Genomic DNA, 17,894 nt, shown 5'->3' on the forward strand with positions numbered 1-17,894 from the left:
TTTAAGGTAATACAATTATCATTATTATGTTGACTATCCGCCATTTATACACGCTACACCTCTATTGCAACTGGCAAATTTTTATTATCGAATCTGCCAAAGATGTTAAGAAAACACACTGCAATCGGTTGTATTTTGTGTCGAACTATATAGTATAATAAAACTATATGCTTAACTTATCGCACAATAATGGCTTGGCAAACTCACCATGAGGGTACTTCCCACATTGCCCGGGGGTCCCGGAACTCCGTGCTCTCCGTCCTCGCCACGCCCACCCTGCAATCAAGATTTCTGAAGCCGTTATGTTTGAAGGATAATATTAATACTGGTAATTATCATTCATAATCACAATAAATAAAATATTTGGCTTGCAGTCTCCGTACATGTGCAGCGAAAGATTGCTTTGCTCGAGTAGACGGTTCTAAACTTTTAAATGTAGTGCTTGATTTGTTTCTACTACGAGTTCTGCATAAATATGCATAGTGCATAAATACTGTGTACATATATTCTCTCAAACGCTATATTAAACGCATTGAGAAAATTCGTTGTTCACAAAACTTCAGATATTATTCAATAATGAAAAGTGTAATATCAACGTCAATAACACGCAATGCGAGAGTACCGGGTAATTGAGTATCGTCTGAAAAATGCTGAATTCTGAAAACTGCCAAAGTGCGTCCCATTCATGGAAGTACCGTGTCGCATGATTACGTGCGTTTATTCGTGTCTACGTTTCATTAAAAATTTCCTTTTAAATTTGTAATCAAATACGTAGAGATGGTTACTCACAATAAAACCTTGCATCCCCATGGAACCTTGCTCTCCCGGAGTACCTTGCGGACCCTGCAATGTTACCAAGACAACTCGGTATTTGATGCATACATTTACGTACATATTCCAAAAACCGGAACAAATGGTATATGGATATATATTAAATCATCAAACAAATGTCGTCATTTTACAATACTTGAATTAATACTGCAATATGAAATAAAAACGCATTTTATATTCGGTATGAAGAGTTAATGACATAGTATACCGGTTGAATCTCGGTGAAGACATGGGATTCTTGCTTTAGGGCGGGTTCTTCTACTTCTGAAATTAAGTCTTCATTTTACAGACCCTGCTTCGACTTTTACTATTGCTATCATTATCGTTATCATATTCATCATCATTTGCCCATTATCGTCATCATATGAATCGTTTTCTTTAATGAAATTACTCAACTGTATACGATAAGCATCCAAGAGTGTCACGGTTGTTATAGTATATGCAGCATATTACATTAAGCGTTATAATAATACGTTTGAATTGACATTAACCACACGTAGTTATACAATTCTAAATTGAGATTGATGTTCTTACATGTGTTTTTTATGTGGGTTATTTTTATGCTCAATCATAAATTTGTGACGCAGAAGCTTACACAACATATTGTCAACGACATCCGATGTTCGTACCTTTTTCATAATCTTCGTCCTCGAAGCATTCGATTCGTCCCCGGATACACTCGCACACCACGTGAGGCGTGTCCGGCTTAAACCACGTGTCACCATCAAAATACTTCTCTCCGTCCTCCGTCACACAAGGCGTGTCTGGAACCGAATTAAAGGTTTTACTATTTTGTTGTCGACAAAGACTGGATGGTCGTACAAAACTTAAAGGCTTGTTAGAGCCCTCTTTATTTAACCCACACCCATCTCGCAGCCGCTTAAACAATCACGTTGGTATCACATCCCTGTGTCTTGCTACAGCTCTGTGGTCAGAATTCCGCGACCATATTAAGCGGTGATCAATGCAAAGATGCGGAGGAAACTGTGCAGATGAGAGAAAAAATTCAGATAAAGACACAATAGTTGATGATTGACCAATAGTATGGATTGATTACCCCCATTGAGTTGATTGACATTTCTTATACACGGCCTTTTATTGGGCGGCGTCGTGCGAAAGTGGGTCTTTTGTGCTATATTTGACCAGCGTAGCTCCAAACCAGCCTGGTCTGGAGCTTCTTTGTCCGCTAAAGAAATCACGAAATCGTGCGTGACTTTATGGCCATCGGTGTATATTCTGACCAGACTGTGCGAGTGCTATTGTCGGACCGTATTTGGTACAAAAACGAATATGGTACATTTGTACCATATTCGGCCGAATATGGTACAAATGTACCATACTCGGACCGAAGATGGTACAATTTTCGACCGAATATGGTACAAACATTGTACCATATTCGGTTGGAATAAGTTTTTCTATGCTCGCCAAAACGTATTTGGTACATACCAAAAAAACTCATAAAAATGAAAATGGCCTACGTATATGGTACATAAATTATGTATTTCTTAATAAATGAAATAGTCTGCCGATGTGTAAACTTTTTTTCAAACTCAAATACATTGTATTAACCTAATATTGGAAGTGACAAAAGTATCATCATCATCATCATCATCATCATCATCATCATCATCATCATCATCATCATCATCATCATCATCATCATCGTCGTCGTCGTCGTCGTCGTCGTCGTCGTAACTAGCAGTAACAGAAACAGCTAACCTAACCACACTTTACATGGATTTTGCTGGTTGTGTAACTGTTTCGCCGGCTAGCTCAGTCGGTTGCGCGTCAGATTGGCACGCAGGCGGCCTGGGTTCGATTCCCGGGCGGGCCAGATACTTTCGTGGAGATCATTAATAGCAATTTTCAAATTTTTAAAACTTTTTTTTTCGAAAGTGTATTTTCACCAAAATCCGATTTAAGAGATTTTGAGCTCTTTTAAATGAATATATCTCTCCAAAAATAAGGATGTTTGACTGGCTGCTTTAGACAGGTGTGACTGTATTCCTAAACATTACTTTGTAAAGTTGATTTGTCGTTCCGACGTCATATTGCTGAGAAGCCGACAAAGCTTTGAAGTTTCCGATTTTTTCTTTGATAACGTGCCGCTTTAAAAAGGCGGGAATTTTGCACACGAGTCTTACTCAGAAGTCAGTAACCATATTTGACTTGGCGGTCGGCAAGAAAAGTTGTGATTTTCGACTAGAAAGAATTGAAATCCAAACTTTCTTCAAACTTCAAAAGAATTCTTGACAGTAAGTACTGTACATAATTTTAATTTTCAGTTGTCTTAATATGCATTGATGTTTTAACATGCATTGATTTTTATGTTTTATGCCCCCCCCCCCTCAGAGTGCATTTGCAGTTGTCCGTCCGTCTATCCAATTGTCCGTGGCATTCCTTCCGGGTGCGTAACTCCTAAACTGCTAAAATATTTAAGCTACAGTCATTTTTTCGAAAGTGTATTTTCCACCAAAATCAGATCGAGCTCCTGTAATCTGTAGATTTGAACATTTTAAATTTTATGGAGTTTATAGGTCTTTGACCTTCGAACCCTGCCTAGTCGTGACTTCTGGTGAGCGACCTAGGCCCCCAGGGCCCCTTCTTTATATCCCTTCCATCCACGTAGCATTGGTTTCTACAGACCGTTTGTCCGTTGACCGCCATAAGTTTGCCCGCTATTTTTCCCCCGAATTTGAATTCGGTTGGATTTCAATGAAACTTTACATGAAGTACTTGCTACTTTCATTGCGCATATTGCCCGGAAGTTCGGATTGTAAATTTTAGCGGAGCTATCAGACGAGTGATTTTAGCTCAGCTCATGTCGTGAGACATTCGTTTTCGACACGCGGTGTTCAATACAAGCTCTATTAACTAATGAAGTATAAATGTATAATAACTTATTATATTATTTCAGATGAAGGAAGCAATTAGGAGAAAAAGGAAGCAATTAGGGTGCTTGCCCAGGTCGAAGTACGACATTATTGTCAGATGTTTAAACGGATCGTTCGATGTCCCTTTGAAGAAACGGACACCTGAAGAGAATAATTGTTTGGCCATGATTAGAAAACGTAAGGACTTCGAGCTTGGTGACCGGGGTTCTTTATTGTGTGGCGGAAAGCAAGTCCTTGTGAAAGAAGATCTTCCTAGATTTGTTGAGAAGATGTTCATGGAAAACAAAGGGTGTGGAGCAAGGGTTATTTACAACAAACTGAAAGTAAATTACACGGGGTTCTCGGAACAAGCTATCCTTGAAATACTGTACAATAGCAAGTATTACCATGAGAAGTATCCGAGATTTACAAACAAGCCAAAGCCAAAGACAATTACAGAAGAGGAACCAGGCAAAAGATGGCAGATTGACATAATTAACATGAAAAATCAAAGTGTTAGCTACAAGGGGTCCACATACAGTTATATTCTACAAGTCGTGGACGTTTATTCTAGGTACGTTATGCCAAAACCCCTGAAAACGAAGAGTTCGCGTGAAGTTGCAAAGGCATTAGAGGACGTGTTGATGGTTAACCTTGCCCCTGACATCATCCAATGTGACAACGGACTGGAATTTAAAGGCCCTAGTATGAAACTTTTGTTGAACAAGTACACCATCAAAATGATCAATAGTAGGCCGTATCATCCTCAATCACAGGGCAAGTGTGAAAGGTCAAACAGTGTTATAAAGGCCAAGATTCTATTTGCAACAAAAAGTAAACGTGGATTTAACTGGGTCGAAGGGCTACAAGATTTAGCCTATGCCATAAACACAAGTTTCAAACGAGTTCTTGGGGGTCTCACGCCCTTTGAAGCCTACTACGGAAGAAGTCATGTTTTTACCAAAGAACGTCATAGTTCTCGTGAAATAAAGAAAACCATACGGCGAGCAAATAAAAAGGCTTACAGGTCGCTGTTGAAAAACGCAACTTCCCCAAGCAAGTACAAAGTAGGAGAGACAGTATTAATTCGCTATCCCTTTCGAAAATCCAGGGTGCCAACCAAAAGATATGTTATCGAAGGCAAGGTAGAAAAAGTAAAACGAAATGGTGTTTATATCGTGTCATTTCAAGTACCGAACAAACCCGAACTTGGATTCGTAAGCAAATCGGTTGGGGTCGAAAACATGACTAGCCTAACTGTTGCGTTAGAGAAACAACGAAAAATTAAAAAACATTCATTAAAACAGAACCGCTCAGAGAAACAAAATCACAGAACTAAGTACTATCATGTTTTAACACACCATGAAAATCTGCAGTTGTTGGATGGGGTGAATATTGCCATGGACCCAAATCCGGATGGAAATTGTCAATTTGCTGCTATATCGCATCAACTTGGTAAAATTGGTATATACAAAGACGTAGATGCTTTACGTAAGGAAGCAGTCCATCACATTGTAGAAAACAGATATTTCTATGAAACTTTTGTCTATGATGAAACATTTGATGAATACGTTAAGAATATGTCTAAGAATGGGACATACGGCGACAACCTCACGCTCATTGCACTTATGAGAGAATATAATTTGCAGTGCCTGGTAGTTTCTACCCGAGGACTAGAACACTCATCAATTGTGTCAGCAGATGGAAAGTTCGATGGTGATGTTGGAACAATTGCATTGGGGTATTTCCCAGAAGGATTTGGCATGCATTACGTTAGTATCCGTATCAATCAACGCGTGTACAAGGACATAATATCACGCTTAGAACAGTCGTATGACAACGGTGACTCTGGCGACAGCGCTGCGTCTGGCGACAACGCTGCGTCAGGCGACAACGCTGCGTCTGGCGACAACGGTGACACTGGCGACAACGGTGACTCCGGCGACACCGCTGCGTCTGGCGACAACACTGCATCTGGCGACAACGCTGCGTCTGGCGACAACGGTGACTCTTGCGACAACGGTGACTCCGGCGACAACGGTGACTCCAGCGACAACGGTGACTCCGGCGACAACGGTGACTCCGGCGACAACGCTGCGTCTGGCGACAACGGTGACTCCGGCGACAACGCTGCGTCTGGCGACAACACTGCATCTGGCGACAACGCTGCGTCTGGCGACAACGGTGACTCTTGCGACAACGGTGACTCCGGCGACAACGGTGACTCCAGCGACAACGGTGACTCCGGCGACAACGGTGACTCCGGCGACAACGCTGCGTCTGGCGACAACGGTGACTCCGGCGACAACGGTGACTCTGGCGACAACGGTGACGTCTCTGTGTGTTCAGCCCTGAAAGAGCTTCAAGATATGATAAACAATAGGAGGGCACAGAAGCGAACGACTTTTCCATTTCTGATGTTACCACTTCACATTCAAGTTGAAATTTTTAAGTTCTGCATACAATCAAACCCGTCAATCCAGTTTGTGTTGGCGAAGGTCGGCAAACCCTTTAGAGATTTAATAAGGTCAATGAGTTTGCAAACACCTAGAATTTACATTCGGCCGGATATTGGACTAGATACTAGTAACAGAAATCCTGTTAGCGTTCGTTTCCTATTAACAAGAGCGGGCAGAAACAGCGGTCTTATTTCGGCAATAAAAGAAATCATCAAGGGGCCAAAATGGGCAAACGCATGGCTGCGTTTGCGTGTTAGTGGAATCGGTTGGTATGATATCATAGATGTCATGTACAGACATTACAGGTGAAATATACATGTATATCGGTGTTTGGAAACCTGTTATGTTATTTTTGTGATTGATGATTATGTTCTTCTACCGGAAATTTGTTGTCATTTGCTCATTTACTGGTAACTTTTTACGAAGCACATTTGGGATATTTTGGCTGCTACTAAAATGAATGTATATATGTATATTATGTCTTGTCAAAATGCTACAGTTGGATTAAAATTTAAATGCTGTTCTATGTTCTTCAATATTACTTTGAAAAATCCTGTCAGTATACCAATAAATGAAAAAAGTACAAGTTTGTTGAATCTCTTGAATGAAACAAATTATAAAATACAAAATGTAAAATGAATATGTGATGATGATGATGACAAAACATTTGTGATGATGATGATGGTAAAAAAATTGTGATGATGATGGTGGTGGTGATGATGATGACAGTGGTTATGATGATTGGGGTTTGATGATTGTGGTGATGATGATGATGATGATGATAATGATGATGATGATGATGATAACAAACGTTTTGGGATGATGATGACAGCGATGTTTATCGGACGATGATGATGGTTATAATGATGATGATAAGTTTTTAGATGATGATGACGGCGATGTTTATCGGCCGACGATGATGATAATGATGATGATGATAACAAAATATTTGTGATGATGATGATGGCGATGTTTATTGGCCGATGATGATGATGATATTCTCATCGTCGTCATCATCATCACAACATCCTCATTATCGACCGAAAACATCGCTGTCATTATCATCACAAAAAAAACTTTTGTGATCACCATTACGATCATGATAATGGATATGATGATGTTGGTTTTGATGGTGATGATGATGGTGGTGTTGGTAAAGATAACAACGATGATGATCATTGGGGTGTTGATAATTGATGTGATGATGATGATGATGATGATGATGATGATGATGATGATGATGATGATGAGATAACGATGATGATGATGATGATGATGATGATGAGATAACGATGATGATGATGATGATGATTACGATGATGAGTGTGTATCATATTCGGAACGAATGTGGTACATTTTTCATCCGAAAATGGTACAAGTTTGTACCATATTCGGTCAGGCATTTTACCCCAAAACTGCAGATACGTATATGGTACAATTAGACAGTTGTACCATATTCGGCCGAATATGGTACAAACTTGTACCATATTCGTTTTTGTACCAAATACGGTCCGACAGTGCTATACGTAACAATTTCAGCATAGCGTTAGTTTGTTTTGCGAGGTAATCGAACACATGAGAATAATTATTTTTAATTATGTATGTTATTCTAAAATTTCAATAATCGATTAATATACCAATAATTATCGCTTGCATTTTTCAGAATACCATTAACATCATCGTTTGTATAAACGGTTAAAATAAAGTTAAAACATGTAACCAACTTATCCTCAAGAGGTTAACATAACTATGAAAATATTTATTCTTTGTTATATCATCAGATTGTTATGTTCATTTTCGTAATACAATGCTTATCTTGTTTACAGCATGAATAAGTGTTCTATCCTTTAAAGAGCAAGAGCAACGCTAAATTTAAATGATAGAATATTACATTTACAATTGACAGTGTTCATTTGAACGCCTGTCTGGGAGCAGTGTTCTTGTATCTAGGGCCAATATCCCATTACTAAACGGCAAATTATCCTTTTTAAAAGAAATTAAAAAAAGTGTTTACTCACAACTGTTCATTTATATTTACATTATGAAATCGTTGCATTTCAGCACCTTATTTTCTGAGCTTATTTATGTATAACTGGTGTATTAAACAGAATGTGTACACGACGTCACATAGGTAGATAACGGAATATCGAGGGTCCGATATGTAACGTTAATGATCTGCGTTATTTAGGAAATTCCGAATGTTCGAGTATTCGACCAAGTGCGGCACGTAGCGAATAGGCAATTCACAGACTGACTATTAAATTAACGTCTAATTGGGGGCATATAGTTGCCAGAGCGATACAGTCGAGATGATTTTTCTTTCAAGGTTACTAGCTTGGTTATAAATTATTATTATCTAATTAAATAAATTTGAATTAATTGTTAATATCTTCATTGTTTTATTATATTAATCATCGTTATTATATAAGAAATTGTTTGTTTATTCGACATGAACCATATTTTCTTTCAACTTTGTTCGAGTCATATCAAGAAAATAGGCCATTACCTTACTTATAAATACAAACATAAATCTTAACGATTTGCAACTCCATAACACATAACTCGATGGAAGAGATGTTATCGCAGTTATAAGGACAATGTGAAAATTGTATTGATAACCGTCATTTTTCAAAATGGCAGCCATTCAAGTTTTCGAGCATGCGCAGTTGATTTCAAGTACAACACCTAAATCTGACTACTGGATTAAATGAGAAAATCTGGATTAACAAATGAAAATACATTGTCCCCCAAAAAAATCACAGTCAGAAAGTTATCTCCTGTACAAATGAGGTATGTTAAACATGCAACCCACATTGCGCACGCAAAATTGAAAAATAAAACATATTTTCATAGATGTAATTGACAGTTGGGGTTATCACGTGACAAAAAAAGATGGCAACGTTTATGCCGAGAAAGGTATTTTTCGCCGCTGTATACCATTTATTACTTGCATTGATTGTTTAAATGCCTCTGAGTTTCCGTCCATATCAGCAAAAAAGTGAAAAACTTTACATTGTATAAATATTCGCTGTATATCTCGACTTCACTCGCTGCGAAATTTCTTTGCAGGTAATCAAATTACAGCTCGTGCTTAAAAAAATTGAAGCGAGTTAAGCCGAGCTGAACGGGGAATATTTATAAGAAATGTCTCGGCATGGACGTCGCCAGCTTTTTTGTCACGTGATTACCCCCCCCCCCCCTCTGATTGATGTACATTAAATGTACGGAAAAAAACACACTGGCGGGTTGTACGACTTACAGTTCATACAATATACATATATTGACCAACGCAATAAGAAATAAAGTTTCTCGAGATAGCGGTGGCTAAACAGAAATTGTACCCGCCTAGTGAACGGAAGGTTCCGGGTTCGATAGGATCTATCCCCAAGACAAAAGTACTGGTGATATCAAAGCAAAAAAGCCAACAAAAATGTTTGATTTTCTATATTGATTTGAGTAAACCTAACGTGCACATTGTTTATATAAAAACAACAACAACAAAATATATACTATAAAGGTTACTCACCATCATCCTGAGCTATGACAGCTCCAATGAGCAACAGAGGAAGCAGTGCCCACCGAACTGTGTCAAATGCCATGTTTAAACTCCTACACTATACATGAAGGAAGCTTAAAGCAGGTAAAATATCGCGCAGCGTCGCGCCCACTGGAAGCCTTAGGGCTTGGGCTCCCTCAAGACGACGCCGTGTTCCCTAGTTTCCTGGAACACTCGATCCCGTTTAGAAAACAACAAAGCCGGCTTAACAGCCTGCGTTTCAATGTTGCGCGTAGTGAACGCAACTCTTTCCAGTCTCCAGCGAAAGATCCTCCCCCTTGACGTCGACCAATGAAAATCTTCGTTACACAATTTCAAGGCGGATAATTTTTGCTCGTAAAAATCGGTCACTGACACGAGCTCAATTTTCGCAAGCAAAGTGGAACTTTCCCGCAATAGCTGAAGCGTGAGAGAATCTCTAGGAGTATGTAAGATAAAAACCGATAAGCTTCTGGCTGTAATTAACGACTTTTTTATGAGTTCCAATTTACGGAAAAAAGAGACTGAAGAGCTTCGTTAAATTTAAATCAAATAATAGGCACAGACGCAGAATTAATCGGACATGTTAGACAGTAGCATATTCAAAAGTTTCGATGACGATTATAGTATAAGGGATACATAAAAAGGATCCAGACAATCATTAAGTCAATGCCGCAAGTAAAACAAATGTTATCATTACTAATATCAACCTGTGTGTATAATAACAATCAAGAGGCTCATCATAATTCGTATAGTCTGATTTGGTTTGTTAAGTTAAAAGTCTCCTAGTTAATAATTATGAAATGTACCATACTGTTCATAAATATTATAACATGAAACTCACGTCTCTTCCTTCAAACCGAGATCAAAATAGCAGCCCATAGACTAGATAAAAAGCAGCGTATAGACGAAATAAAAAGCAGCCAAGTCGAGATCAAAATAGCGGCCTCTAGAAGAGATCAAAATAACAGCGTATAGAAGAGATCAAAATAGCAGCCTATAGATGAGATTAAAATAGCAGCCTATATACGAGATCAAAATAGCAGCCTATAGATGAGATCAAAATAGCAGCCTATACACGAGATCAACATAGCGGCCTATAGACAAGATCAAAATAGCAGCCTTTAGACGAGATCCAAATAGCAGCATATAGATAAGATCAAAATAGCAGCCTAAAGATGAGATCGAAAAAGCGGCCTGTAGAAGAGATCAAAATAGCAGCCTATTTAAGACATCAAAATAGCAGCCTATAGATGAGATCAAAATAGCAGCCCATAAACGAGATCAACATAGCGGCCTATCGACGAGATCAAAATAGCAGCCTATAGACGAGATCAAAATAGCAGCATATACACGAGATCAAAATAGCGGCCTATAGACGAGATCAAAATAGCAGCATATACACGAGATCAAAATAGCAGCATATACACGAGATCAACATAGCGGCCAATAGACAATATCAAAATAGCAGCATATACACGAGATCAAAATAGCAGCGTATGGACGAGATCAAAATTGCAGCCTTTATACAAGATCAAAATAGCAGCCTATAGACGAGATCAAAATAGCAGCCTTTAGACGAAATCAAAATAGCAGCCTATAGACAAGATCAAAATAGCAGCCTATAGACGAGATAAAATAGCAGCCTTTAGACGAGATAAAAAATAGCAGCATATAGACGAAATCAATATAACAGCCTATATACGAGATCAAAATAGCAGCCTATAGACGAGCTCAAAATAGCAGCCTATAGATGAGATAAAAATAGCAGCCTTTAGACGAGATCAAAATAGGAGCATATAGACGAGATCAAAATAGCAGCCTATGGACGAGGTCAAAATAGCAGCCTATGGACCGAGATCAAAATAGCAACCTATAGCCTGGGATCAAAATAGCAGCCTATGGACCGAGATCAAAATAGCAGCCTATGTAGGAGATCAAGATAGCAGCCTATAGAATGGGATCAAAATAGCAGTCTATAGACCGAGATCAAAATAGCAGCCTATTGACGAGATCAAAATAGCAGCCTATGGTTGAGATAGTAGCCTATAGACCGAGATCAAAATAGCAACATAGAGACTGTGATCAAAAGAGCAGCCTATAGACTAATCGAAATAGCAACATATACATTGAGATCAAAAGAACAGCATATAGACCGAAATCAAAATTGCAGCCTTCATACCGAGATCGAAATAACGGCCTTAAGATCGAGAGAGACAAAATAGCATCCAAACGACGAGATCAATAGCAGCATATACACCGAGATCAAAATAGCAGCTTACAGACCGAGAGAGATCCAAAAAATATAGCCTGCGAGATCAAAATGGCAGCCTTAAGACGAGATCAAAATAACAGCATATAGACCGAAATTAAAATAGAAGCCCGTAACATCAGCATATAGACGAATTCAAACTATCAGCCTATAGATTGGGATCAAAATAGCAAATAAAACTGAACACATGCTCACTAAACAACGGTCGCAACATACGAAAATACAGACCATGCCCATAGAAAAAACGTTCGCGGATTCAGCAATTCACATCAGCCCGGCTTCCTTGTTTCAATCTTTTGTTTAATTGACTCATCTAATGCGATAAAAAAAAGCAAAAACCACAAGCATAACCTGATGTTTCATAAAGATCCTGGCTGGCAGTGCTACTTGTAGATTAATATCCGACGCCAAGTTGAGTAGGTATAATAAAAGATAATTTGAGAATCCATTATAATGTTGAGATCGTCCCTGGAGAGAATTTTACTCACGAGGTCATTATCCACGCGAGATTCACGTGTAGGGTATTACATAAAGCGAGTTTAATCGTGAAAAGAAACCTCGAGCACTTTTTACTAAAACGTGAACAACACAAATACTGATTCAGCGTTTAAGTTATGTTGAACCAAATATATAATTGCGTTTCTGATTAAAACGGTGAATGAGTATACAATATGTAGCATATTTACTTAATTTACTAAATCTTCATTCAATAATGGTGTGAGCTAAACAGTGGTTGTCTTAGTTTCATTTCTCAGCTGATTCACTGGGGGCTGACGAGGTCAAAGCGTAGTCCGTTTCGCTACGACGTCGGGTATATGTTTTACTACGAAAACAGTGTTAAAATACACATGACATCGATAACGGAGTAGTAGAAAATTGTATTTAAAACATGTAAGATTATGCTTTTCTTCTAACAAAACTCTGAATTTAAGCACAATAACATTTCATAGGTCTGTTTCATCAAATTATAATCCAAGATGTGTCTGGTTTATGCGGTTAAACATGAAATATACCGCTGATTTATCAAACCGAAGTCAAGTTTCACTTTAAAAAATGCAATTTAGGTTTTCAACTGTGTTTAATGACACAATTTTACAATTTCCAAATGTATCTATGTATCGTTTAGCGACTGGTGTGTTTAGAAATGTGTAGGGTGACCCAGTTATCAGAAGTAAAGGCTATTATTATTACTTTTATTAGGCATGATCATGTCTCTGACAGTATACGTATATGCCTCGCTACGACAACGCTTTAGCGTGTATGCGTTTCTCACAGAAGACGTATTGGTTATCTCACGAAGGCAAGTTTTTTTTAATACATTGAGTGGCTGGATGTTTCCTTTGAGGACGAGGTAGTAACAACGGCACAACATAATCCGAAGCGCACAGTCGACATGGTAATGCACATTATTATGATATAATTAAATTCACGACAAGGCCAAAGGAAACGATTCAATCGAAAATCCATATATAAGATGACAGTTGAGAGTCCAGAACCTAATGTCGTCGGTCTCAATAAGAATGTCTCATCTTCTCCTCGTGACAATCCCTTATATGTTTATTTTGATAGAGAGCGACGATAGGTTTTCAGCATACGGTACTCTTTATCAAATAACATTCGATTCTCGTTATCCCCAACTCGCTTATCTCGAAACGCTGCTTATGTCAAAGTAAATCCCATGTCACAACTTCGATCATTATTTATCTCATACAGATTTTGATTTTTACATTGTAAATATCAAAGCGATTTTCTTGAAAATCGGTTATCGTCAACTTATTTGAGATGAACTTTATGTTCGTATACATTATTTCACCTGTAAAATCCACAACTGTTACAGCCGTAAGGTGGAAAGTAGGACCCCAATAGCACAAATCCGCAATTGCATAACCAATATATTGTTGTAAAGCTGTGACAGTGGGTTTCTGTCACAGGTTATTGTTTACTGCGTACATGACGGCTGGTAAATTTACCTCGTGTTACAATGCGGTTAAGGCCCAGTCTCACTATGACGCCGGTGGAGCCCTAGTGCGTGATCAGGCATCTACCGGGATGAACCGGGGCCCTGCCGGGATGATCCGGTGCTCCACCGGGATGAACCGTGGGCGACCGGGGACAACCGGGGCTCTACTGGGAAAGTATTGAAATGTTTAATACCTATGGGATGAACAGGGAGTCACCAAGTAGGACCGGCAACGACCGGCGTGGCAACGGGAACAACCGGGTCTGCACCGGGAACAACCGGGACGGCACCTTAGCTCCACCGGGGTCCAAACACACCCCAGCAGAGCAGAGCCACGGCAACTCCCCGATGGAGCCCCGGTGAATGCCGGCAGTCTCTTTATAGCTACGTTACATAAGTAAACTGGTGCTCTGACGGTGCCGTCCCGGTTGTTTCCGGTGAAGTTCCGGTTGTTTCCAGTGCAAAGCCGGTCATTGCCGGTCCTTCCCGGTAACTCCTGGTTCATCACGGATGTATTAAACATTTGAATACTTTCCCGGTGGAGCCCCGGTTGTCCACGGTTAAACCGGGGCGTTGCAGCAGCTCTGCCGTGGTTTGATGCCGTTATAGCCCCGGTGAGTGCCGGCGGAGTGACGGTATACCGGGGCTCTGCCGGGACTCTGTCGGCTTTCACCGGGTTCAACTTTTTCGTTTGGATGTGAATGCGCACAGTGAAGCACGGCATCTTTTGCACTGGAAAATAGCAGTCTGCAGTAACTGCAAACTGCATGTTATATGTCCTGAATTAAATACAGAATCTTCGTTGAGCAACATGTACATTATATTTGTACTTCGTTGCGCAACCAATACATACTCTGTGCGAAACCTATACATAAAGCGACTTGTAATTTCCTTTGAAACAAAGCATTTGAATGATTAAAAGATATGTTCGTAACCTGTTTTGTACTTTAAAATGTGAAATGTACACTGAATCAAAGTAACATGTAGTTTTATTTAATTTAAGTTACCGTAATTGGCTTATTTAACAGAATAACCACCTTACGCATTGCTTCAAATCGAAATATTTCGATTTTAGCTCAAAATAAACTTAAATGTTGCAACTACGCGCATTTGTTATTAGTTTATTATTGAAAATAAGTACCTACCATTACTGGATGTTCCGTTCTCTAATCCATAGACACCAGAAAAGATGAATCTCGCCTGATTAAGTAATGTATTTACACAATGTTTTCGTAGTAAAACATTTACCCGACGTCGTAGCGAAACGGACTACGCTTTGACCTCGTCAGCCCCCAGTGTGATTGGTTTCAAAGATTCGCAGTCTATTATATGTAGTTATAGCACAAACACAAATAATACATGCTATACCAGTTCATATCTTAGCCTGTGCTGTTTCGATAGAAGTGACATATAAGTCTGCTCTATGCAGTCCTATAAAATTAACTTTAGAACATTACACACGATGTTTTTGCCATTGCCATTATTTCACATGTCTATCTAAATTAAACGATTTATATTGAACAAGATGACGTCATCACTAGGTTGCTAATCTAAGTTTATGGTAAAACGTTTTGTGCGAAATTGTTTGAGCCTAAACACATATGGTAACGTATGGCAACATGTGATAAATATAAACCAATTACAAATATGTTCGAACTATCATATTTGGATAAGTAAGTATAACTTATTTTCAGTGGACAAAACGTCAGTATTTTTTTAAAGCAATTTCACCGACTGGCTCCACACGATGATTTAAAACAATAAATATTAATACATGCCATAATGAAATGCTTAAAATAATTAACAGCATAAAAAAAACATTATTGGTGTCGCATTTGATTGGCCTTACCTTTGTTTCAACACATGTATTGACATAAGAATTGTGCGTAAACATGCAAGGGCTTAATAATTGTGGGTAAACATAAATTGACTTTAGTATTGTATGTACCAAATACAACCAACACGCATTTATACTTAAACATTATTTTCATAAATATATTATATATTATAATGAAACTCAAGGCACATTATCAGGCCAGGTATTATTGTTAACATCGTGTCTTTTATTTTAATTAATATGACTAAGTTTGTTGCAAAGTTGACTACTGTCATTTTGTATATTCGCTGCTTTCTTTTCTTTCCTTATATATTCTCAACCTTTATTTGATTAATCTTCACATTAAACTGTAAATTGCTCTTTACCGTAAAATCATTTGCATTGATACTTTCTTTATCATAATAACTTTAAAGATGCTATAGGAAATACTTTTTTAGTGATCATTGTTTTTTTTGACAAAAACACACAAAAATCGGACGAATGCACAGACGAAAGAATGCACGATCAAACGCAAGATAGCGTAAAAAAACCTGAGAAACGCCAATGTCAATGCACGTGTTTAAAATTCGACGGAAACGTTTTTTTACTACCCAAATCATAATATTTCTACCGCAACTGCTGCGGTTACTGACATGGCAATTATAAAAAAAAACATACCCTGAGAGTTATAAGAACACATGAGTTAAGCATTCATCAATGAGTGACATGTTTAAAAAGTGCATAATCTGCATCTTAAAACAAAAGTAATATGCATGTAGTAAGCCGAATGATTCACGCAATAAACTGCAGCTGCTGTCTTATTGATAAACGCGTCTGTGCTTTTTTTCCCAGGGATTAACCAACGCCTAAGTCTATTGCACCCGTGCGCAATGGCACTTTGTAACGCGTACAGGCATTTCCGCGCAAATAATACAGGAGAAAAAAATGCGTAACGGCAAAGGCAGATACAATAAATATAACTTAAGTGCTGTAAACTTCCTGTAGGTACGGAAATGCAATAGGTTTTCCTAGCTTTTGGCATTTCGGTGTCCACCAAATGACAGGATGTCGTAAATCTTTAATATATTGATAACGCCGAGACTAGGTTTATGGGACTAGAATGTGTTTCACATTCATTGCATTCTCGGACCGTACCAGTTAGTACAACATACTTACTCAACATTTCATGAGAACATTTTCCATACATTATGCTTTATAAGCGCGTGAAGTTGTCCGAAATTTGTAAATCCGAATTATCATGAAATAATCCTCGTTCTGAGAAAACTGGGCTCTGTGCATGTGCGTTATGGTCGCCACAGTTTAGCCCGTGCAGCTCTGTGCATGTGCACTATGGTCGACACAGTTTAGCCCGTGCAGCTCTGTGCATGTGCGTTATGGTCGCCACAGTTTAGCCCGTGCAGCTCTGTGCATGTGCACTATGGTCGACACAGTTTAGCCCGTGCAGCTCTGTGCATGTGCGTTATGGTCGTCACAGTTTAGTCCGTGCAGCTCTGTGCATGTGCGTTATGGTCGCCACAGTCTAGCCCGTGCAGCTCTGTGCATGTGCGTTATGGTCGCCACAGTTTAGCCCGTGCAGCTCTGTGCATGTGCGTTCTGGTCGCCACAGTTTAGCCCATGCAGCTCTGTGCATGTGCGTTATGGTCGTCACAGTTTAGCCCGTGCAGCTCTGTGCATGTGCGTTATGGTCGCCACAGTTTAGCCCGTGCAGCTCTGTGCATGTGCGTTATGGTCGCCACAGTTTAGCCCGTGCAGCTCTGTGCATGTGCGTTATGGTCGCCACAGTTTAGCCCGTGCAGCTCTGTGCATATGTGTTATGGTCGCCACAGTTTAGCCCGTGCAGCTCTGTGCATCTGCGTTATGGTCGCAACAGTTTAGCCCGTGCAGCTCTGTGCATATGCGTTATGGTCGTCACAGTTTAGCCCGTGCAGCTCTGTGCATGTGCGTTATGGTCGTCACAGTTTAGCCCTTGCAGCTCTGTGCATATGAGTTAAGGTCGCCACAGTTTAGCCCGTGCAGCTCTGTGCATGTGCGTTATGGTCGCCACAGTTTAGCCCGTGCAGCTCTGTGCATGTGCGTTATGGTCGTCACAGTTTAGCCCTTGCAGCTCTGTGCATGTGCGTTATGGTC

General features: G+C 39.4%; 1 protein-coding gene across 2 annotated transcripts in view; it reads right to left on the reverse strand.

Moving 5' to 3' along the window:
- LOC127859938 (collagen alpha-1(I) chain-like) overlaps positions 1–9,959 on the reverse strand; it is a 28,033-nt gene extending 18,074 nt beyond the window's left edge. For both annotated transcript variants that reach the window (XM_052397575.1, XM_052397574.1), the window contains exons 1-5: positions 9,690–9,959; positions 1,461–1,595; positions 1,040–1,095; positions 790–843; positions 208–276 (exon numbers count right to left, since the gene is read on the reverse strand). In XM_052397575.1, coding sequence (XP_052253535.1) covers positions 208–276; positions 790–843; positions 1,040–1,095; positions 1,461–1,595; positions 9,690–9,762 — 387 coding nt within the window. In that variant the 5' untranslated portion in view covers positions 9,763–9,959. The remainder of the gene's footprint in view (positions 1–207; positions 277–789; positions 844–1,039; positions 1,096–1,460; positions 1,596–9,689) is intronic.
- Positions 9,960–17,894: the final 7,935 nt, after the last annotated feature.

This window comes from Dreissena polymorpha, chromosome 15 (genome assembly GCF_020536995.1).
Source record: "Dreissena polymorpha isolate Duluth1 chromosome 15, UMN_Dpol_1.0, whole genome shotgun sequence".
Classification (NCBI taxonomy): Eukaryota; Metazoa; Mollusca; class Bivalvia; order Myida; family Dreissenidae; genus Dreissena; species Dreissena polymorpha.